The sequence below is a fragment of the Pseudorca crassidens genome, chromosome 16 (assembly GCF_039906515.1).
Source record: "Pseudorca crassidens isolate mPseCra1 chromosome 16, mPseCra1.hap1, whole genome shotgun sequence".
NCBI classification, from domain to species: Eukaryota; Metazoa; Chordata; class Mammalia; order Artiodactyla; family Delphinidae; genus Pseudorca; species Pseudorca crassidens.
The window spans coordinates 26,238,475-26,260,213 of record NC_090311.1 but is presented as its reverse complement, the minus strand read 5'-3'; the positions used below and the strand labels follow the sequence as shown (position 1 = coordinate 26,260,213).

General features: G+C 52.6%; 2 protein-coding genes and 1 long non-coding RNA gene across 25 annotated transcripts in view; 2 read left to right on the top strand and 1 right to left on the bottom strand.

The window, feature by feature from the left end:
- Positions 1–8,387, top strand: part of GBF1 (golgi brefeldin A resistant guanine nucleotide exchange factor 1) — a 125,370-nt gene extending 116,983 nt beyond the window's left edge. For 12 of the 17 annotated variants that reach the window (XM_067709540.1, XM_067709551.1, XM_067709543.1 and 9 more), the window contains 11 exons: positions 2,874–3,099; positions 3,617–3,777; positions 3,909–4,155; positions 4,275–4,480; positions 5,355–5,505; positions 5,612–5,742; positions 5,945–6,046; positions 6,330–6,443; positions 6,593–6,773; positions 6,925–7,053; positions 7,537–8,387. In XM_067709540.1, the coding sequence (XP_067565641.1) occupies positions 2,874–3,099; positions 3,617–3,777; positions 3,909–4,155; positions 4,275–4,480; positions 5,355–5,505; positions 5,612–5,742; positions 5,945–6,046; positions 6,330–6,443; positions 6,593–6,773; positions 6,925–7,053; positions 7,537–7,817 (1,929 nt within the window). In that variant the 3' untranslated portion in view covers positions 7,818–8,387. The remainder of the gene's footprint in view (positions 1–2,873; positions 3,100–3,616; positions 3,778–3,908; positions 4,156–4,274; positions 4,481–5,354; positions 5,506–5,611; positions 5,743–5,944; positions 6,047–6,329; positions 6,444–6,592; positions 6,774–6,924; positions 7,054–7,536) is intronic. The other 5 variants (XM_067709553.1, XM_067709550.1, XM_067709549.1 and 2 more) reach the window with 1 other exon arrangement.
- LOC137208837 (uncharacterized) overlaps positions 1–13,816 on the bottom strand; it is a 20,493-nt gene extending 6,677 nt beyond the window's left edge. Inside the window, exons 1-2 of the long non-coding RNA XR_010935782.1 lie at positions 13,682–13,816; positions 9,177–9,311 (exon numbers count right to left, since the gene is read on the bottom strand). This is a non-coding gene — a long non-coding RNA (uncharacterized lncRNA). The remainder of the gene's footprint in view (positions 1–9,176; positions 9,312–13,681) is intronic.
- NFKB2 (nuclear factor kappa B subunit 2) lies at positions 13,520–21,739 on the top strand. 7 transcript variants are annotated; one of them, XM_067709561.1, is made up of 23 exons: positions 13,930–14,061; positions 15,330–15,421; positions 15,706–15,787; positions 15,905–15,945; positions 16,200–16,298; positions 16,378–16,529; positions 16,788–16,894; positions 16,989–17,147; positions 17,437–17,541; positions 17,670–17,755; positions 17,834–17,972; positions 18,211–18,339; positions 18,464–18,670; positions 18,750–18,891; positions 19,279–19,393; positions 19,486–19,699; positions 19,848–20,017; positions 20,142–20,244; positions 20,373–20,524; positions 20,654–20,723; positions 20,963–21,135; positions 21,249–21,360; positions 21,460–21,739. In XM_067709561.1, exons 2-23 carry the CDS (start codon positions 15,401–15,403, stop codon positions 21,582–21,584), a joined length of 2,703 nt encoding a protein of 900 aa, XP_067565662.1. In that variant the 5' UTR covers positions 13,930–14,061; positions 15,330–15,400; the 3' UTR covers positions 21,585–21,739. The 7 variants fall into 7 exon arrangements, 6 of the variants coding, with proteins under 6 accessions (XP_067565659.1, XP_067565660.1, XP_067565662.1 ...); XM_067709560.1 differs by having other exon boundaries at positions 13,961–14,061; positions 15,173–15,421; XM_067709558.1 differs by lacking the exon at positions 15,330–15,421 and having other exon boundaries at positions 13,535–14,061.

Below are 21,739 nucleotides of genomic sequence, written 5' to 3'. Positions count from 1 at the left end.
ATAGCATGAGCCCAGTAACCTACCACAGGGCTAGGGGAGTCTAACAGGGACATTGAGAGTGAATCTGGAATGGCCTCAGGTATGAAGCTAGTACTCAGCACCTCTGCTCAGTAGGGCTGGACGGCTGCTGCCTTGTGGCAGTCCCAGCCCCATACCTGATTTCCCGGCTCTCATGCTTAGGACCCTCCTGAGAGCTCTTCACCCAATTTATAAAAGACAAACAGTATAGAAGTGAGTTCAGGAAGGTCACAGGATATAAGATCAATACAGAAAAATTAATCACATTTCTTTATACTAACAATGAACATATAGAAAATGAAACCATTTACAAGTGCTGCAAATGAAATCAAATACTTAGCTATACACCTAACAAAACATGTATAGGATCTGTATGCTGAAACTTACAAATGCTAATGAAAGATATTAAAGAAGACCCAAATAAATGAAGAGGCATACCATATGCGTGGATTGGAAGACTCAGCGTAGTGAAGAGGTCATTCCTCCCTTAATTGATCTGTAAGTTTAATGCAACTCCTATGAAAATCCCAGCAAGGTTTTTTTGTAGACACAGACAAGCTTATTCTAAGATGGAAAAGCACAGGCCCTAGAATAGCTGAACATTTTGAGAAAAAACGTGGGAGGAATCACTCCATCTGATATTAAGGCTTACTATATAGCTATAGTAATCAACACTGTGGTATTTTTGGAGGGACAGACACATGCATCGATGTAAAAGGAGAAACCAGAAATAGACGCACACAAAGATGCCTAACTAATTTTTTGACAAAGGTGCAAAAACAATTCAGTGGAGGAAGGATAATCCTTTTAATTGCTGGAACAATTGAAATCCATGGTTGAGGGGGCAGGGGACAAATGAACCTTGACCTAAGCCTCATACCTTATAGAAAAATTAACTCAAAATGAATCATAGAATTAAATGTAAAATGTAAAACTATGAAACCCTAGAAAGAAAAATAGGAGGATATCTTTGGGAGCTAGGCAAAAAGTTCTTAGACTTGACACCAAAAATACAATCCATAAAAGGAAAAACTGGTAGATTTCATCAATATTAAAAATTCTACTCTATGAGAGCCCAGTGTGAAAAGGAGGTAAAGACAAGGAGTGTATGTTTGCAAATCAAATATCTGAAAAAAGACTAATACCTAAAATATAAAAGAACTCAAAACGTAACAGTAAAAAAAAAAACAGACCAATTAGAAAATGGGCGAAAGATATGAAGAAGATATACAGATGGCAGATAAGCACATGAAGAAGCTTAAGTGGTGTTCATCATCATTATCCAACAGGGAAATGCAAATTAAAACCACAGTGAGATACCACTACACACCTGTCAGAATGGCTAAAGTGAAAAACAGTGATAATACCAAATGCAGACAAGGATGTGGGTCAGTCACTCATAAATTTCTGGTAGGAATATAAAATGATAGAGCAGTTTCTTATAAAACTAAACATGCAGTTACAACACAATCCAGCAGTTGCACTCTTGGGCACTTATCCCAGAGAAATGAAAGTTTACTTTTATAAAAAACCTATACATGAATGTTCACAGGATCTTTATTTGTAGTAGACAAAAACTAGAATCAGCCCAGATGGTTTTCAGCGTAAAGTGTAGTACATACATACCATGGAATACTATTCAGCAATTAAAAACAACAAACTATTGATACATGCAGCAACTTGCATGACTGTCCAAGGAATTACGCTAAGTGAAAAAAGCCAATCCCAAACGGTTATATACTATATCATTCCATTTATATGACGTTTTTGAATTGATGAGGTTTTAGAAGTTGTGGACAAATGGCCGGGGGCTAGGGATGGGGGCAAGAAAGGCAGGTGTGGTTATAAAAGGGCAACACAAGGGATCCTGTGGTGTTGGAACTATTCAACATCTTGGCTAGTGGTGGATACACAAACCTACACAAGTGCTTCAATTGTGTAGAACTTAATCCACGTATGAGTACAAGTAAAACTGGGGAAATCTGAATAAGATTAGTGAATTGTATCAATGTCAGTATCCTGGTTATGATATTATGCTGTAGTTTTGCATAATGTTGCTGGTCTTTTTTTCAGTTTTTAAAAAATTAAACTTTGAAAATAGAGATAATTATAGATTCATATGCAGTCTATTTTATAATAAAGTATTGGATATCTCAGGTAATTTATTGAATACTGTACTGAAAGTGGCAAACAGAATGGTTGTCTGGGTACGGAATGGTTCTAAGTGCATCAGTTGTTTACCCTCATAATGGCATGGCTGACTGAGAGCTGTGGCTCCCTGCCACTGCCCAGCAACACAAAAGAGTATTGTGCTGCATATCAGTAGCCCTGGAAAAAATCAAAACTCTAAGTATGGTTTCTACTGAATGTGTTTCACTTTTATACCATTGTGAAGTCAAAAAAATCTAAGTTAAATTATCATAAGTTGGGGGCTGTCTGTACACTTTACCCACTTTACCCCAATGGTAGCATTGTGCAAAACTATAGTGTAGTATCATAACCAAGATACTGACATTGATACAATTCACTAATCTTACATAGATTTCCTCAGTTTTACTTGTTCATACGTGTATTAAGTTCTACACAATTTAAGCACTTGCGTAGGTTTGTGTATCTACCACTAGCCAAGATGCTGAATAGTTCCAACACCACAGGATCCCTCGTATTGCCCTTTTATAACCACACCTGCCTCTTTCTTGCCCCCATTCCTAGCCCCTGGCCATCTGTCCACAGAGTACCCTAAGTTGGGTCTTAGCCAAAACTGTTCTCACTAGCCTAGGGAGGCTGGTGGGGAAGGAGGCTAGACAAGACGCGTGTGCCCACTTTCCACTTCCTGCTCCCATCTCCTGCCCCAGGTACTGCTCTCCCTGCGCATTTTGCTACTAATGAAGCCCAGCGTGTTGTCCCGAGTCAGTCACCAGGTAGCCTATGGGCTCCATGAACTCCTTAAGACTAACGCAGCCAACATCCACTCAAGTGATGACTGGGCCACCCTCTTCACGCTGCTGGAGTGCATTGGCTCAGGTGTAAAGCCTCCAGCTGCCCTGCAGGCCACAGCCAGGGCCGATGCACCTGATGCTGGTAAGCCCTTTCCCAGAGACACCCACACTGGCAGATAAACAATTATGGCCCCAGTGGTTGAGACAGGAAAACAAAACGCAGGTTGTTGTGTTCAGCAGATTAAATACCCCTGGCTTCTGCTATCTGCTTCCAGAGCTTCCTGTGCCTAACGGGCCTCTCCCCATTACCCACAGATTAAACAGCATAAAGGCAAGTAGGCAATGGAGAAGGCTATGAAGCCAGGCTTCCTACTGTCCTGAGGACTGTTTTCTCAGAAACTCTGTCCTCACTGCCACCTCCCTCCCCAACAGCTGCTACTAGATGCTGTCAGGAGCCCAAATTAGCCTGCTGCCCCATTTGGTCAACAGAGAAGCTCTCCAGGCCATCCTTCAGCCCTCTAGTGACAGGGCTGAAACTAATCCAGACCAAGAGAAAAGAGAGGCCAGGCTTCAGCACCTTTCTTCTGAGAGCTGAAACTATGCCTCATCCCAACTTCCCCATCCCCATCCTGACTCTGCGCCTCTCCCTGCTGGCTCAGGGGCCCAATCAGATAGTGAACTCCCATCCTTCCATCAAAATGATGTGAGCCTGGACCGAGGGTACACTTCTGACTCGGAGGTCTACACTGACCATGGCAGGCCTGGCAAGATTCACCGATCAGCCACAGATGCTGATGTGGTCAACAGCGGTTGGTTAGTGGTGAGTGAGCATACGGGCAGCGGGTGAGTCTTCCCCTCTTGGCCTGTGGGAAAGATTCCTGGCCTTCTGAGAGGGCAGCTAGGGGAAGATCAGGGTCAAGCCTGGATTCTCAGCTCCTCTATACTTTACAGGTGGGGAAGGATGACATCGATAACTCCAAGCCAGGGCCTGAGACCAGCTGGCCAGGTCCTTCACCCCTGGTCAATCAGTACAGCCTAACAGTGGGGCTGGACCTCGGGCCACATGACACCAAGTCCCTGCTCAAGTGTGTGGAGTCCCTGTCCTTCATCGTGCGTGACGCTGCCCACATCACACCTGACAACTTTGAGCTCTGTGTCAAGACTCTCCGCATCTTTGTGGAGGCCAGTCTGAATGGCGGTGGGTCACCTGATGAAGGGGCAGTTGGGGAGTAACCATGTGAATTACGGGGGAAAGGGAGGAGCAGGCCGTCTGTACCCATGGATATGGAAATGTGACCTGCGTCTGGCCCTGCTCAGGGTGCAAGTCCCAGGAGAAACGTGGCAAGAGTCACAAGTATGACAGCAAAGGGAACCGCTTCAAGAAGAAATCCAAGGAAGGCTCAATGCTTCGGCGGCCTCGAACCTCCAGCCAACATGCCACGCGGGGTGGGCATAGTGATGACGATGAGGACGAAGGTGTGCCTGCCAGCTACCATACGGTGTCTTTACAGGTCAGTCAGGACGTAAGTATGGCACCCTTTACTTCCTCTCCTCTCCCGGTACCTGACATTGGGAGTCTTGGTGGGGCCAGGGACAGCCAGGGCGGAAAGGAAGGGCCTGTTTTCCAGCCAGGGCCTCAGCCAGTGTCCCCACAGTGCCCCCCTGTCCAGGACCGCCTGTAAGTCTTTGTTTGCTTCATTTTTAAATTATAGTTTGTTTTTGAAATAAGTAATTCAAATGCACAGAGTTCAGAAGGTACAAAAGGGTAAGCAGATAAAAGTCCCATTCATTTCCTGTCCCCAGCTGCTAAGTTCCCCTTACCAGAGGCAACCACTGCCATCAGTTTCTTGTTTATCCTTCCAGAGTTATTCTGTTGTCTATTCAGGACATATAAAATTTATTTTATGAGCAGACTTTACATCACTAAATAAATGGAGAATTAATTGCTTTAAATAGAATAACCTTAGAAAAATTACAAAAACAAAAAACTATTAAATCTGGCCAGACACTGTTGCCTATCAAAGCCTCTGAGCCTGAGGTTTGCTGTTTTTAAAATGAGATTAACAAGATGAGGCTTTATCTGTAATCAGAAAGTGTGAAAAAGGAGTGAAAAAGTACCTTTCTCACTGTGTAATTGTGTTATTAAATACTTAGTCCACACACCTCCTCAAATCCCCGCTACTAGGAGTAATACCCATCTTTGGGAAACACTGGTCAGGACTAGGACAACCAGCTCATAAAGTTGAGGAGAAGGGAGTGGTGAGAGGGGTGGAGTATGGTGTGATCGGTACTAGGGACTCCCTTGAGGACTCAGTCAGGGACAGTGGGAGTGGGCTGGTGAGGAGGGGATCCACCAGACCTAACCCCACTCATGTCGTGCCCCTCCTGTGACCCCAGTTGCTAGACCTGATGCACACCCTACACACAAGGGCAGCCTCTATCTACAGCTCATGGGCGGAGGAGCAGCGCCACCTGGACGCAGGAGGCCGGAAGATCGAAGCAGATTCACGCACCCTCTGGGCCCACTGTTGGTGCCCTTTACTTCAGGGTAAACCTCAGGGGAGCAGGCAGGGCAGGGGCAGAGGTGGAGCTGGCGCTTGGGAAGTACCAGGATCAGGATGCCCAAAGGATCCTGAGCCTGTTCTCATTCTCAGGCATTGCCTGCCTGTGCTGTGATGCCCGGCGCCAGGTGCGGATGCAGGCACTGACCTATCTGCAGCGAGCACTACTGGTACATGATCTGCAAAAGTTAGATGCCCTAGAATGGGAGTCCTGTTTTAACAAGGTAGGACTTCCCCCTGGTCTTAAGGTAAAGTGCAAATCCTAAAGACAAGGAGAGCCAAGCAGCTTGAAGAGCCCCTGATGTCAATCCTCAGCCTGTATCAGACCTTCCCTCCTGCTCTGTACCCATCCACCGCAGCCCAGGGTCAAGTGGACAAGGCTTCCACCTGACCCTGCTAGGGAGATGTTGGCTTCTTACCCACCAGGTGCTGTTTCCTCTACTGACCAAGCTCTTGGAAAACATCAGCCCTGCAGATGTGGGCGGGATGGAGGAGACCCGGATGAGGGCTTCCACCCTGCTCTCTAAGGTACTGCTCACCACCCTACACCCACCCACTCTCCCCACACCTGCCTCTTCACAAGCAGGGAAGCCAAGGCTGCTGGGAGGACCTAGAGATGTAATGTAAGTGCTTAGGACTCCCAGCTATGGAGACTCAGCAGGACCCAGGGACCTGGGAGGATTTTGGAATTCAGAGGAGTCTCTGATCCAGGATTCCCACACAAGATAGGGCAGGCTTGCCTCCCACCCTTGGAGAGGGGTGCAGAAGGCTCCTACCCTACTCTTGGCTGAGAGGGGCTGGGGGACCATAGGTCTTCCTGCAGCACCTGTCTCCACTGCTGTCGCTCTCTACCTTTGCGGCCCTCTGGCTGACCATCCTGGATTTCATGGACAAGTACATGCATGCAGGCTCCAGTGACTTACTGGTACGTTCTGCCTCAGCCCAACTCCAGCTGCCTACTTCCTCTCCCATCTTCTGGGAAGACTTGCTGTTTCCCCCTTGGTGGCTGCCTTCTCCTTACCATATCCCCCCATGCCCTCTTTCCCATTCTCATGGCCCCACTGCCACCTGCAGTCAGAGGCCATCCCTGAGTCTCTGAAGAACATGCTCCTGGTGATGGACACAGCAGAGATTTTCCACAGTGCGGATGCCCGAGGAGGCAGCCCCTCAGCCCTCTGGGAGATCACCTGGGAGCGCATTGACTGTTTCCTGCCCCACCTACGAGATGAGCTCTTCAAGCAGACTGTCATCCAGGGTAGGGGGCTCCAACCAACTTCATCAAAGAGAGTCTGGAGCTAATAATTAGTTCTCTGTGCCTGGGGTGGGGGTTAAGTCTAGTGGGTAGCCAGGACTCTACTTGAAATAAAGCACCGAGAGCCGCCATCTGGATTCTCTACCCTCCCCAGACCCTGTGCCCATGGAGCCTCATGCCCCAAAACCTCTGGCCTCAGCCCACCTGACTCCTGCTGCTGGTGACACCAGGACACCTGGCCATCCACCTCCCCCAGAGATGCCCTCTGAGCTGGGGACCTGTGGTGAGTCCCTCTGAGCGAGTTTGCTGGATGTCAAACAGGAAGTCAAGGAGGTCCGGGGTACTTTGAGATTGCTGCTGGGCATGGGCTGTGAGGCAGGGGAAGGAAAGAACCAGAAGATCCTGTTCACCTGCTCTCTTCTTATGGGAAATGGCAGGGCCAGGTCAGCTATGATGAGCTAGCTGCCTGGGATTTTCAGGCTTCAGAGAAGGAGGCTGGATCAGGGACTTGGAATGAATATGCAGAGGTTGCCCTTCAGGAATTCTAATAAAGACCAGACCAAAATTAACCTACTGGAGGTACAGCAAAGAAGATAAAGGGTAGATATAAGGTAGCTGGACACTGGAATAAGTTTTGAGCAGAGACTCTCAACTGTGTAGACTGGGAGGGGTCATCTTGCTTACAGGAGTGGGAGAAGCAGAAGTTTGGTAAACTAGCTGCAGAATGTGAGTGAGTCTGACTGCAGCCACCTTGCTTTCCCTCTAGACTTTGAGAAGCCCGAGGGCCCCCGACCTGCCAACAGCAGCTCCTCTGGATCACCAGTGGCATCCAGCCCCAGCAGACTGAGCCCTACCCCGGATGGGCCTCCACCCCTGGCTCAGCCCCCACTGATCCTGCAGCCCTTGGCCTCCCCACTGCAGGTGGGCGTGCCCCCCATGACTCTGCCTATCATACTCAACCCCGCTCTCATCGAGGCCACCTCACCTGTGCCCCTCCTGGCCACACCCCGCCCCACAGACCCCCTGCCCACCTCTGAGGTCAACTAAGGCAGGGCCCTCAGCGATCAGGACCAGTACTTCCTACCAGGCTGTCCCTGGCCCACCTCTCAGCTGTCCCAGGGGCCACAAATTCTTCAGTCCCAGCCCAAGCTGCTATCACTGCTACTTGGATGGGGACCTGAAAAAGAACTTTTATAGCCCCTCCTGGGACCCACAGTCAGTCTGTGGGACCTTCCTCCTCTGCTCTCCATTCCTGGGAGTCCAACCTGAGAGCACACTCAGGTATCACCTGCAGCCTGGCAGCTCGGGGAGGCATCACTGTACCAACCCTGCAGTGCCCGCCCTTGTGCTCCTCCTGCCCGTGGTCAGGCATCGAGAGCCAAGCCAATCACTCTGCACTTTGTTTCCCTCTCCGAACCCCACTCCCATCAGCCCTGGGCCACCTCCTCTAGTTCTTCCTCTTTTATTAATTAGTTGGTCAGTTTGGAGAGTTGATTGGCGCCATGGAGGGTGGACAGGTGGGGCTGGACAGAGGGACTGCCCACAGGAGCATGTACATATGGAAAAACAGGACAACAATGGATTTTTTATGATGTAATAAATGTCTTAGTACCAACATCATTGCCTTTCCCTCTGGTTTCCTTCTTGAGTTTGTGGGTACCATGTTTCGGGATACCCAGGCCATCACATGAACAGAAATGAGACTGAGCCTACCAACAGTCTGGCCCACGTGGCCCCTGGTCACCAGCCAGCCAGACGCCAGGACGCAGTCAGGATTCCTTCACTGCTGCTGCCCCACCACCACCATCACAGCAGTGCCCCCTTAGCACCAGGAATGCGCTAGGGGGTTGGCAGTTGTCCTCTTCCCTAACTGCTCCATTGGAGATAAGCGTGACAGCCTAGGCTGGGGTCAAAGGGAAGGTGAACCAGAGCTGAGCTGTAGTTATTCAGAAGTCTTCCCTCAGATGTGCCTCATGGTCCCAGGAGCAGAGAGGAGCCCATGGGGCTTAGGGGGTGGGAGGCTATCTTGCCCATAGCTGTGATCATGTGTTTCTGGACACAGGGCATTCATTTTGGCCCAGAACTGAGGAGGGAAAATTTCTTCCCATCCCACAGCCTCCATCTACCCCAGTCACTGCAGCATGATTGGAGAATCCCTCCCCTTCTTTCCCTTTGCGTCAGGGTAAAATAAGTGGGAGTGTGTATGGGGCAGGCAGTGTGGCCCCTACAGGGGTGAGGTACTGTGGGTGTGATGCAGAATACTATTAAGCTTTCCCAAGTGAAGCATCTCCATCATCTTGGCATCCTCCTTCACCATGGTCTCTTCCCCCGGGGGAAGGGAGGGCAGAGAGTGGTACCTGCTGTACTACCAGCTGGCCTCCCTCACGGAGAATTAGGGGCACTCACCTCTTCATTGGTCCCAGATGTCTATGTAATCGTTCAGCACCTTGGGCTTTCCTTTGCTCAGCACAACCACGTGGATGTTGCTGGGTCTGGATGTCTGTAAGTGCCTCCCTCGGGTGCTTTGGAAATGGAAACAGCCTGATGTGGAACAATACTGACATGAGTCCTGCAGCTCTTACACTAGTTTCTCCCTCTTCCCTTCCTTCTGCAAGTAGTCCAGACCATGCCTGCTTTCCACACTAACTAGAAGCCTTGCCCCTGGGAAAATTAGGAGTAAGACTGCACTCCTCCTTTGCACATTTCTGTATGAGTGCAGAAAAGCCCGGAACTACAGTCAGGTTAACACTAGGGCCGTTGGCTTCAGCTATAACATCTCTGTTCTCCCTTCTGAGCCCCACAGCTCTGCCTTCAGAAGCTTCTGTTTCCCTATGGGGGAAACAACATTGACTACTGTATAGAAACCTGAAGGCCATCCTATGAACAAAGGAATATGAAAAGTCTGTATCCCTCAGTCTACAAATATTGGGAAAGAAGCTGGAGTAATTGCAAACTGAACCCTTCCTCGCTGGCAAGCAAAGAAAAACATTTGTCGGAAGCCTCATTCTGTTATAGAAAGATCAACTGACATACGTGACTTGTGTTGTTGACAGTGTTGTCTCTGTCAGGCAAGGGAAACTACAAGAAGAACTAATATTCAGGCCTTAATTCTGACCAACAAAGAATGGCTGATGATGTGGAAGTGACAAAACTTGTGGGAAAGTAATAGAATAATCTGAAGGGAAATGCTGGTCTTAATGATGTCTCCTATAAGAACTCTAGGATAGCAGGTTTCAAAAAGTCCAGAGGAAAGCTAGAGACTTTTAAGACCCTAACGTGGAGAAGTGACATTGTTGGAACACCAATATATGTCAATATTAAGTGCACTGCTTACCCAACCTTGTAGAGGTATTTACTCCTCTTACAGATGAGGCAACAGGTTCAGAGAGGCCAAATTCCTGGGAAGTTAGGAAGCTGGGATTCAAACCCAGGTCTGTCTCACTCTAAACCCCATGGTCTTTCCTATGACACTTCCTCAGCTCAAAAGTAGTGGTGGGGCACAGTGGTTAAGAATCCGCCTGCCAATGCAGGGGACACAGGTCCGAGCCCTGGTCCTGGAAGATCCCACATGCTGCAGAGCAACTAAGCTCGCGAGCCACAACTACTGAGCCCGTGAGCCACAACTACAGAGCCTGCATGCTACAACTATTGAGCCCATGAGCCACAACTACTGAAGCCCATGCATGCATCTAGAGCCCGTGCTCCTTAAGAAGAGAAGCCACCGCAATGATAAGCCAGTGCACCGCCACGAAGAGTAGAGAAAGCCCGCGCGCAGCAGCGAAGACCCAACGCTGCCAAAAAAACCCAAAAAGAATGCCCCAGGGCTCAGTGCTTGTCAACTTCTTTTCTCCACATTCAATCGTGGGGTGATGTCCACTGTCGAAACTTTAAATACCATCCATCACTCTGACTTTATGTACAACTACCCCTCATCTCTTCTAGGTTCTTATACCAATGCCCACACCCCACCACCCACATCCCACACCCAATCCCTCAGCAAGTCTTGTTGCTTCTGTCTTTCAAATCTATCTGGAATGTGACTACTTCTCCCACCCTCACCCACTACCACTCAAGTCTAAGCCACCATCTATTGGACTACTGGTCTCCCTCCTTCATTCTAGTCCCATACTCTCTACCCTTTACTCTCCACACAGCAGCCAAATGGATACTTTTAATACATGTCATATCATTTTCACTCCACTGCCCAAAACCCTCAAATGGATCTCCATCTCATTCAGCATAAAATCCAAAGTTCTTACTTTTTCTCACCTACCTAACTAACCTTGCTGGTCCTCAAATATACCAAACGCATTTGTATCAGACCTTTACACTACTGGTGCCTCCACCTGGAATGCTCTTCCCTCAGATATCCACATAACTCACCCCCTCACTTTTTTCAAGTCACTGTTCAAATGTTACCTCATCAGAGAAGACTTCCCTGACTGCTACACAGAAAACATTTGTCACTCTCTATACTCTTACTACTTTATTTTTCTCTGTAGCACTTATCACCAACTGACATATTATACAACCATTTGATTTTTGTCTTCAAATAGGGACACTGATTTCTAGAATAGGCCCTCCCTATTTATTGGTGAGTGAATGGAGCGAATTTATGGTGCCTCTCTTCTGGGCCAGCAGTAGTGCTAGGCCTGGGTACAGAAACAGAGATAATCATTAGGTTGGAAATTAGTGAAACAAACAATGAAGTGGTTTCTTAAGTAGAGACAGATGAGGCTATAGCAACTAACAATAAACTTTGAGTCAGTTAAAATCTCCAGGACAACACTGGGAATTGTTGGAGCTGACTGATGAGTACATGGGGATTCATTATACTATTTTCTCCACTATATATGTTTGAAACTTTCTATGATAAAGGTTTTTCTTTTTTTAAATCTTCAGATAAACTACAGCTTCCCTGGTGGTGCAGTGGTTAAGAATCCACCTGCCAGTGCAGGGGACATGGGTTCAAGCCCTGGTCCGGGAAGATCCCACATGCCGCAGAGCAACTAAGCACATGCGCCACAACTACTGAAGCCTGTGCACCTAGAGCCCGTGCTCCACAAGAGAAGCCACTGCAATGAGAAGCCTGTGCACTGCAACGAAGAGTAGCCCCCGCTTGCTGCAACTAGAGAAAGCCTGCGTGCAGCAACGAAGACCCAATGCAGCCAAAAATAAACAAATAAATAGAAAGAAATTACAGCTCAGAATCTCATAATTAGAATAGCTCAACCCCTTGGGCTTCCCTGGTGGTGCAGTCGTTAAGAATCGTCCTGCCAATGCAGGGGACATGGGTTCGAGCCCTGGTCCGGGAAGATCCCACATGCTCTGGAGCAACTAAGCCTGCGTACCACAACTACTGTGCCTGCGCTCTTGAACCTGTGAGCCACAACTACTGAAGCCCATGTGCCACAACTACTGAACCTTGCGTGCCTAGAGCCTGTGCTCCGCAACAAGAGAAGCCACCGCAATGAGAAGCCCTCGCACCGCAATGAAGAGTAGCCCCCGCTCGCTGCAACTAGAGAAAGCCCGCGTGCAGCAACGGAAGACCCAACGCAGCCAATAAATAAATAAATAAAATAAAATAAAATAAAATAAAAAAGAATAGCTCAAGCCCTAGGGTTGCTTTTAGAGACATTTTGGAGACTAGAAGTGTTCATGCCAATTTCAGCTGTTGGTTTATGAGCACTTTGAAAGGACAGTTGTAATCAATGGTAACTAGCACAGGTTCACTAAGTTGTAGTACACCAATCTAACCTCATTCCATTTTAATTTAACGGTTTTGGGTCTGATTTACCAGGGGAAGGTAGTAGACAATATCCCTGGATTTTGACAAATTATTTGGAGGCCCACAGTGCAGTGGAAAGGCCTGCTTTGTTTTATACAAATTTAGGGGAAAGAGCTTTGTCCTAGAGTTAAGAGACTGGGTTTGATTCTCACTCTGTCCCTTTCTAGCTGTGTATTTGGTTGTGTTAATTCACCTCTCTGAGCCTTAATTTCTTTATCAGTAAAGGTAATATTTACCTCCTAGGCTGCTGGGAGGAAGAATAAGAATTTATACTAAAGTATCTTAACACAGTATCTGGCACATTCCATTTGCAGGCAACATGAAGAGGGGGAAGTGACAGGAAATAGCCCAAATCAAGGGCCATAATAGTCTCCCTTTATGCAGAGCTACTGCAGGCCTGTAATTCCATTATTAAGGTCAGGGGCAAGTTGCAGGAAAGATCTGAAACAACAGCCTGTGTTCTACCTCGGTGAGCCGAAGGGAGGACGCCTGCAAGAATGGAGATTACTCATGGCACCTCCTAAAAAAAAAATTCTACCAACCAGAAATGTCCAGCCTCGGAGTTCAGCACCTTGTGAAATTCTGTACTGACCTTGCTGCCACTAGAAGGGTCGAAGCGGACATTGGAAACTGTATAAAAGGCAATTTCCTACATCGGAGGAAGTATTAACTATTAATTTTGGATGCCTTTTCCATTCTAATATTCCAAATCTCCGTGATCGATGAACAAGGCCTGAGTCCCCCAAATAAACAACTCATTTCTCTTACGCGGCGCAGACCTGAGTTCAGGTCTGAAAGTCTGGCCAGCTGTTAACCTGCCATTTATAGAACAAGTTTTAGGTACAGATTGTCGCTTCCAGGGAAGACTGATTAAGAGAAGATTACGGAGTCTCCTCGCGGCTCCAGAGAGGCCACCAGATGGCACTCTGGAACCGACTGCAAGATCAACTTCCTCCCTCTTCCCCTAAGTCTTCCCGGCAGCGGGGCCCCGCTCCGGGCGGGGGGCCAGAGGGCTGAGGCAAACCAGCTTCCCCTTGGGGTTCCCCGGCTTCAGAAGTGGCCAAGTATTAGGCGCACCATAAAGCCCAGCAGCAGCGGGGGCTGCCAGCCGGCTGGGACATGCCTGGGTGGGTGAGGAGACTGGAGCCGGGTCCTTCGACTGGGGAATGGCACTCGGTCAGCGGATCCCGCAGCGGACTGGTCCCCAGGCCAGAGCCAGCGCCTGAGAGTCATTCTCACTCCTGCTTCCCGCGCTGCGCAAATATTTCTCCTCTGAGGGGCTGCCTGAGCCACTCCTGATTGGCTGCGCGAGTCCGGGACTTAAACTTTCAGCCAATAAAAAAGGGCATGGCGAGTGACGCACGGAAACGTCACGGGAATTCCCCCCTCCCGGGGGCCGAAAAGGGGCTTTCCCGACTGGAGTCCGGGTGGTTGGAGAGGTGCCGCGACCCGTCCGAGGTGGGTCGGGCAAGGAGAGAATCCGGAACCGGAGCCGCCGCCGCAGTGAGTGGCTGGGTTCAGACCCCTGGGTGGCGGGACGCCGGGAAGGGCAGGAGGAGGGCCCTTAGCTGACCGAGCCCCAGAGCTTAAGAGCGGCATCTGCACACTCCAGAGAGCACGCACACGAACAAGACACGCGGATACACATCAATATCCCTGTACAAAGACGCGGGCCGTACGTACATCTACACATATACCGGCGGGTGCAAAGGGTCGTCCATGCACTCAGACTCACACACACATGCACACGCAAAACACACTCACCCGTGCACAGGTGCCTGGACCCCATACCCTTCACGCAGAAACTCAAAGATATGTTCACCTGTGCCCTTACATACATGCTCAGACATGTGTCCACACTGATTAAAGGACGCTCACCTGTACACGCATGTTCACACCATGCACACACAAGCACATGGGCCGAAACACACTTGTACACCTGTGATGCAGACACATACATGCATTACACACGGCTATGGGACTGGGGGGGGCGTGGGCCCCCAAAGCAGGTGCGGTGTGGGAATCAACAGCTGTACAGATGTTTCGGGGAGAGGGAATAGAGGAACCCATCCCAAGGAGGAGACACCTTTCCTCCCGCCGCCCCGTGGCCCCAGAGACCGGTTCTCGGGGCAGAACCCCGGGGCCCCCGACTGGGAAGAGCCCCCGCCTACAGCCCTTCGGGGAGGAGGCCTCCTTACAGTAGGAATATCCCCCCAAAACCCCCCGGGGTGAATCAGCCGTGGCCTCTCTCGGAGTAGAAAATCCCGAGGTTGCTCCAGGACGGGGGAGGGGAAGGGGACGGGAGGCGGGCCTGGCCCCGGACTAGTAGCCTCCCCCGGCCTTGAAAGACCCTCCAGGCCCTGGCGCCTGCTCTGGAGGGAGGAGGTGGCCCCCAACCCCGCGGGGCCTTCTCTGGGTCTCGCCGCTCCTCTGCTTGTAGAGGTGCTGCGGGCGCCCGCAGGCCAGCGAAAAGACCTCGCGCCCCTCCCGCCTCGGGGGAGTGGCCAGTGGCGTCATTTCCAGGCACGCCCCCTCCGGCCCCGCCTCCCCGTGGTATTTTCGGGACTTTCCTAAGCTGTTCTAACTTTCCTGCCCCTTCCCCGGCCCGGCCCAGCCCAGCTCCAGATTTCGCCCTCCACCGGATCTTGCCCGCCACACCCGGACGGGTAGCTGGAGGAGATCGGACCCTCCCCCAAATTTGGGCCCCCCTCTTCCCCCAACTCCCGTCCTGATCTGTCTCTCCCTACCCCCGCCACTCCTCCCCACCTAAGGCGGGCGCCTGAAACTCTGGGGAACAGGACCCGCCGAAGCCACCGGACAGAGCCGGGCCTAGCCCAGAGACATGGACAGTTGCTACGACCCAGTGAGTCACGCCGCCTGGCCCCAAAGCCAGCCGTCTGCCCCCCCGTGCCTGTCTGCTTGTCTGCCCATCTTTCGGAGTGCCATCTACTCCCCGACACCTGTAATGTCCTCAGATTATCTCACCCTGCCTGTCAGTCAGTCTGTCTACAAACTGCTTACAGTAGGAGCTTTCATATGGGCCTGGGGAGGAGAGGGAGTCATTACTGAAGGCTTACAGAGCTGAGAGGTGGAGGGCTCTGGGGGTGGCTCAGAATCAGCTGCCACCCCAGTCTGTCTCCAAACCAGGGTCTGGATGGCATCATTGAATATGATGATTTCAAATTCAACCCGTCCATGGTGGGACCCAAGGAACCAGCCCCAGAGACAGGTTAGTAAGTCCCCTGACCTCCCCTTGTCTTGGAGGGAGGGGAAGGGAGGAGTATGTGCCCTCTGCCTTGGGAGTGGGCTCAGAGATCCTGGCTCAGCAAGGCCCCTCTGTCCCCAGCTGATGGCCCCTACCTGGTGATCGTGGAACAGCCTAAGCAGGTGAGCGAGTGGAAGGGATAGTGTGGGATGGCTTCAGCTTTGGGGGCGAGTGGGGTAGTTGCAGCTGGGTGGCCACAGGGAGGGTAACTGACACAGACCCACTTAGGGTTGGGATGGTTAGCTGCTGATGATCACAGTGGTGTGGTTGTGATTCAGGATACACACATCCAGTCATTATGGTCACTGCTGGCTGGGGGGGATGGGGGGCTGGTGTCTGTCCTGGTCACAATGTCACTGTGCCCTGGCACCTTCAGCGAGGCTTCCGATTTCGATATGGCTGTGAAGGCCCTTCCCACGGAGGGCTGCCAGGTGCCTCCAGCGAGAAGGGTCGGAAGACGTATCCCACTGTCAAGGTGAGCCAGGATAGTGCTGGAGGGTGGGCTAGTGGACAGTGTATTCATGGGCATTACTGACAGCCCTCACCCCTCACAGATCTGTAACTACGAGGGACCGGCCAAGATAGAGGTGGACCTGGTAACACACAGTGACCCGCCTCGTGCTCACGCCCACAGTTTGGTGGGCAAGCAATGCTCGGAGCTGGGGGTCTGCGCAGTGTCTGTGGGGCCCAAGGATATGACTGCCCAGTAGGTGCCCCCTACCCCTGGTCTCCACTGGCGTGCCCCCTCATTGCTTGCCAGTTCTAGGCCCCAGCCCACCTCTGTGAGCTTAGCATCTGACCAAGGGGAGAGACCCTGGTTGGCCCTAGAACCCAAGGCCCCAAGTGAAAACTAGAAAAGCTTCCTAGAGGAAGTAGAGCTGAGCTGAGCCCTGGCAGTGGGGAGGGTGCCTCAGGAGGAAAGAACTGCCTGCAAGGCCTCTGACTCCTCCCCTCCCCTACCCAGATTTAACAACCTGGGTGTCCTGCATGTGACCAAGAAGAACATGATGGAGATTATGATACAAAAACTTCAGAGACAGCGGCTTCGCTCCAGGCCCCAGGGCCTTACGGGTATGGAGGACATGGAGGGAGTCATGGGAGGTGGTCATGGAAGGACTAGAGAAGGAGGAGGACTCCAGGGGTCACATGTGTGCCCGCTGCCCAGAGGCCGAGCGTCGGGAGCTGGAGCAGGAGGCCAAGGAACTAAAGAAGGTGATGGATCTGAGCATTGTGCGGCTGCGCTTTTCTGCCTTCCTTCGAGCCAGTGATGGCTCCTTCTCTCTGCCCCTGAAGCCAGTTATCTCTCAACCCATCCATGACAGCAGTGAGTATCCTGATCACCTGGGGCCTGGGTGCCAGAGGGAGCATGGAGGGCAACCTTGAACTGTGGAGTCAGATAGGCCTGGGTTTGAACTTGGCCCCACCATGTATGAGCTGAGTGATCTTGAGCAAGTCACTTCCCCTCTCTGAGTATGGCTTCCATCTTGAGTAGATGAAGATACTAGCAGTTCCTGTACCTCTTGGGGTTGTTCAGATAATACAAAGCCCCTGGCTCCATAATTGGGACCATGGCTATTATATCCTCTCAAGTAATTGATATCCCATCTCCATAGAGTCTCCTGGAGCCTCAAACCTGAAGATTTCTCGAATGGACAAGACAGCTGGCTCTGTGCGGGGTGGAGATGAGGTTTATCTGCTTTGTGACAAGGTGCAGAAAGGTGAGGCTGGAGCCTAGGCTGGGAGCTAGGGATGTTGGGTATCAAGCTTGGGGACCGGGACAGCTCCAGGACAAATGGCCCTGGAGATTCTACTAGGAGCTGTGGCCAAACTTCAATTTCCCCTGTAGATGACATTGAGGTTCGGTTCTACGAGGATGATGAGAATGGATGGCAGGCCTTCGGGGACTTCTCTCCCACAGATGTTCACAAACAGGTACCCTAGGGCCAGGGCTGGGCCTGGGCCGAAACTAGGCCAAGGCCTTAATACACCTTATGTTCTCTTTCCCCCTAGTATGCCATTGTGTTCCGGACACCTCCCTATCACAAGATGAAGATTGAGCGTCCTGTAACTGTGTTCCTGCAACTGAAACGCAAGCGTGGGGGGGATGTCTCTGACTCCAAACAGTTCACCTATTATCCTCTGGTGGAAGGTGGAGCTGGGCTGAAGATCCCACGGGGGCTGGAGGGTGGGGGCTTGGCTGGAGGGTCCCAAGAACTAGATCAGGGGACCCATGAGTCAAATCAGGAGTAGGGAAGGTCCCAGTAAGAGGTGACCCTAGGAGCCAGCCTGAGGGCTTTCAGGGGAAAGGCCATTACCAAACATGGGACAGGGCTCTTGAGGCAAGGCGTGAGTTGGGGTTTTAATATCTCATTTGCCTCTCCCCCCAGACAAGGAGGAGGTGCAGCGGAAGCGGAGGAAAGCCTTGCCCACCTTCTCCCAGCCCTTTGGGGGTGGCTCCCACATGGGTGGAGGCTCTGGGGGCTCGGCTGGGGGTTATGGAGGAGCTGGAGGAGGAGGTGAGTGCTGGTGGCAGGAAGGGGAATGGATGAGGGAGGGGTAAAGGGGAGAAAAGTTGTGGGGGAAGAAATCTGGAAGAGTCCTCCTGGTGCCCCCTCCCCACAGTCCTGCCTGTGTCCACAGGTGGCAGCCTCGGCTTTTTCTCCTCCTCCTTGGCCTACAGCCCCTACCAGTCCGGTGCGGCCCCAATGGGCTGCTACCCGGGAGGCGGGGGCGGGGCGCAGATGGCCTCCGAGGCGCCTAGCGTGGATGCTGGGGAGGAAGCAGCAGAGCTGAGCGCCCCCTCCGGGACCCTCCAACGCGAACAGGCCCCGGAGCTGCTGCATCGAGGTACGGCCTCGGGAATCCGGGCGGTCGGGACGCTGCGGGTGGGGACCTAGCCCATGCCCACACCCCCTGTCGCCCCCAGCCCGGGAATACAACGCGCGCCTGTTCGGCCTGGCGCAGCGCAGCGCCCGAGCCTTGCTCGACTACGGCGTCACGGCAGACGCGCGCGCGCTGCTGGCAGGACAGCGCCACCTGCTGACCGCGCAGGACGAGAACGGAGACACGTAGGTGGGAGGGCGGGCGGCCGGGCGGGCGGGGTCCTGGGCTTGGCGCGGTGGAAGGTCGTGGGGGGGCGGGGCGGGAAAGGGACTTAAAAAGAGCCAGGGCTCTGGAGTTGGACAGACCCGGTTTCAAGCCTGGCCTCGTTATGCTCTAGTTCTGTCCAAGATACTTAATCTCTGCACACTTCAGTTTTAAAGGGTCACAATAATAGTACATACTTATCGCAAAAGGTGCTCGGAAGTATTAAGTTCAGGTGCAGCGATGTCCTTGGAGACGTCTGGGCTGGGCGGGGCCGAGGGAGAGAGATTGTGGAGGTGGTGGGGTTTTGAGAGTGAAGGATGCTGCGTTGCTGGGCTCACTAGGCCAGAGTCTTACTCCCCAACCCCCAGGCCGCTGCATTTGGCCATCATCCACGGGCAGACCAGCGTCATTGAGCAAATAGCCCACGTCATCTACCACGCCCCGCACCTCGGCGTTGTTAATCTCACCAACCACCTGCACCAGGTGAGGGGCATCTATTGGTGAGGGGGTAGGGGTTGGAAGTCAGGTGGGTCTAGGCCAGGAGCAGGCCTGGCTCACTCTGCCTGCCTCCCCAGACGCCCCTGCATCTGGCAGTGATCACCGGGCAGACCAGCGTGGTGAGCTTCCTGCTGCAGGTGGGCGCAGATCCAGCACTGCTGGATCGGCATGGAGACTCAGCCGTGCACCTGGCACTCCGGGCACGTGCCAGTGCCCCTGACGTGCTGCGCACCCTTCTGCGGAGTGGAGTTCCCAGCATGCCCCAACTGTTGCACTTGCCAGACTTTGAAGGTGAGTTCATCACCTGGACCAGCGGGCAAGGGTGGGGACCAGAGAGGGTACCTGGTGAGTGCCTGTAGTGGACATGAGGCATCGAGGTCAAATGGTCAGGGGGTCACACTGGGGGCACAGCTTTAGGCTGAGCATGCTGTGTCACTAGGACTGTACCCTGTACACCTGGCGGTCCGTGCCCGAAGCCCCGAGTGCCTGGATCTGCTGGTGGACAACGGAGCTGAAGTGGAGGCTGCAGAGCGGCAGGGGGGCCGAACAGCCCTGCATCTAGCCACAGAAATGGAGGAGCTGGGGTTGGTCACCCATCTGGTCACCAAGGTGGGACTGAGGATTGTGGAAGGCATGGAGCCAAGGGTGTGGAGGGACTAGGGATGGGGAGGGTGTGGCGGAGGGACAGCCAATCAGTTGGTGCTGTGATCAACCACTCCTTTGCACCCCACAGCTCCGGGCCAATGTGAATGCCCGTACCTTTGCGGGAAACACGCCCCTACACCTGGCAGCTGGACTGGGATCCCCGACCCTCACCCGCCTCCTTCTGAAGGCCGGTCAGTCTCACTCTCAGGGGCATATGAACAGGGCTGGGGGGAAGGAAAGCGGGGCCTCCCAGTCCCCCCACTTTGCATCCTTAATGTGGGCTCCTGTTGTACTTCTCCATGACTATCCCCTCACCCAGGTGCCGACATCCATGCAGAGAACGAGGAGCCCTTGTGCCCACTGCCTTCGCCCCCCACCTCTGGTAGTGACTCAGATTCTGAGGGCCCTGAGAGGGACACCCGAGGCAGCTTTCGGGGCCACACACCTCTTGACCTCACTCGCAGCAGCAAGGTGAGGCCAGCCTGGGACTAGAAGTACCAGGGGATGGGGCAGCTGGGCTTATAGATGGGTCCTGAGTATCTGGTACCTGGGCTTAAGGACTGTGATGGGAGGTAGTCAAGGCTGAGGCTGTCTCCCCAGGTGAAGACCTTGCTGCTAAATGCTGCTCAGGACACCATGGCGCCCCCCCTGACCCCACCTAGCCCTGCAGGTGAGATCTCCCCACCCATTGCCAGATGCCAGACCCCAGACCCCTGCTCACAGAGGTCTCTTCTTCTTCAGGGCCACTCAAGGAGGTCTCCCTTCCTCCATCCCTGTCCTCCGTCCATTGCCCCCCAGTGGCCCTTCCTGCCTTATCTATCAGGTTACCATGTGAGAAAGGTGGCATTCAGCTGTGTTTTTGCCCATCTCTGGGGGGTAACTAACATGGTATGTGTGTGTCCCCCTCAGAGCCAGAGATGCCACTCGAGGATACAGTCCTACAGAACCTGGAGCATCTGCTAGACGGGCCAGGAGCCCAGGGCAGCTGGGCAGAGCTGGCAGAACGGCTGGGTCTGCGCAGTCTGGTGGACACATATCGAAAGACGGCCTCACCCAGCGGCAGTCTCCTACGCAGTTACAAGGTCAGTCGGTCCCCGTCCCGTGCTCCATGCCCCAGCCTCAGGTCTCTGGTGCTTCTCTGCGGACACCACACCCTAACCATGACTCAAGCCTCCTGCCTTGTCCTTCTCCTCAGCTGGCTGGTGGGGACTTGGCGGGCCTGCTGGATGCCCTGTCTGACATGGGCCTGGACGAGGGAGTGAGGCTGCTGAGAGGTCCTGAGACCCGAGAAAAGCTGCCTAGCACAGGTAAAGGGGCCCTACCTCAAAGCTGGATCTGGGCTTGGAGGGTGGGAGGCTTGAGGCCTTGACTCTTCCCTATGTCCTTCCCCGTGTCCACTCCCCCAGCAGAGGTGAAGGAGGACAGTGCATACGGCAGCCAGTCGGTGGAACAGGAAGCAGAGAAGCTGGGTCCCCCTCCTGAGCCACCAGGAGGGCTCTGCCACGGACATCCCCAGCCTCAGGTGCACTGAACTGCTGCCCACCCACCAGCCCCCTTCCTGGGCCCCTCTGTACAGTGTCCCCACCTATTCCAGTTCTTATTTAACACCCCGTGCCCACCCTTCAGTTGGGGCAAATAAAAGATTCTCATGAGAAAGGGAGGGGGTGTGGCCTCCTCCCCAACTTA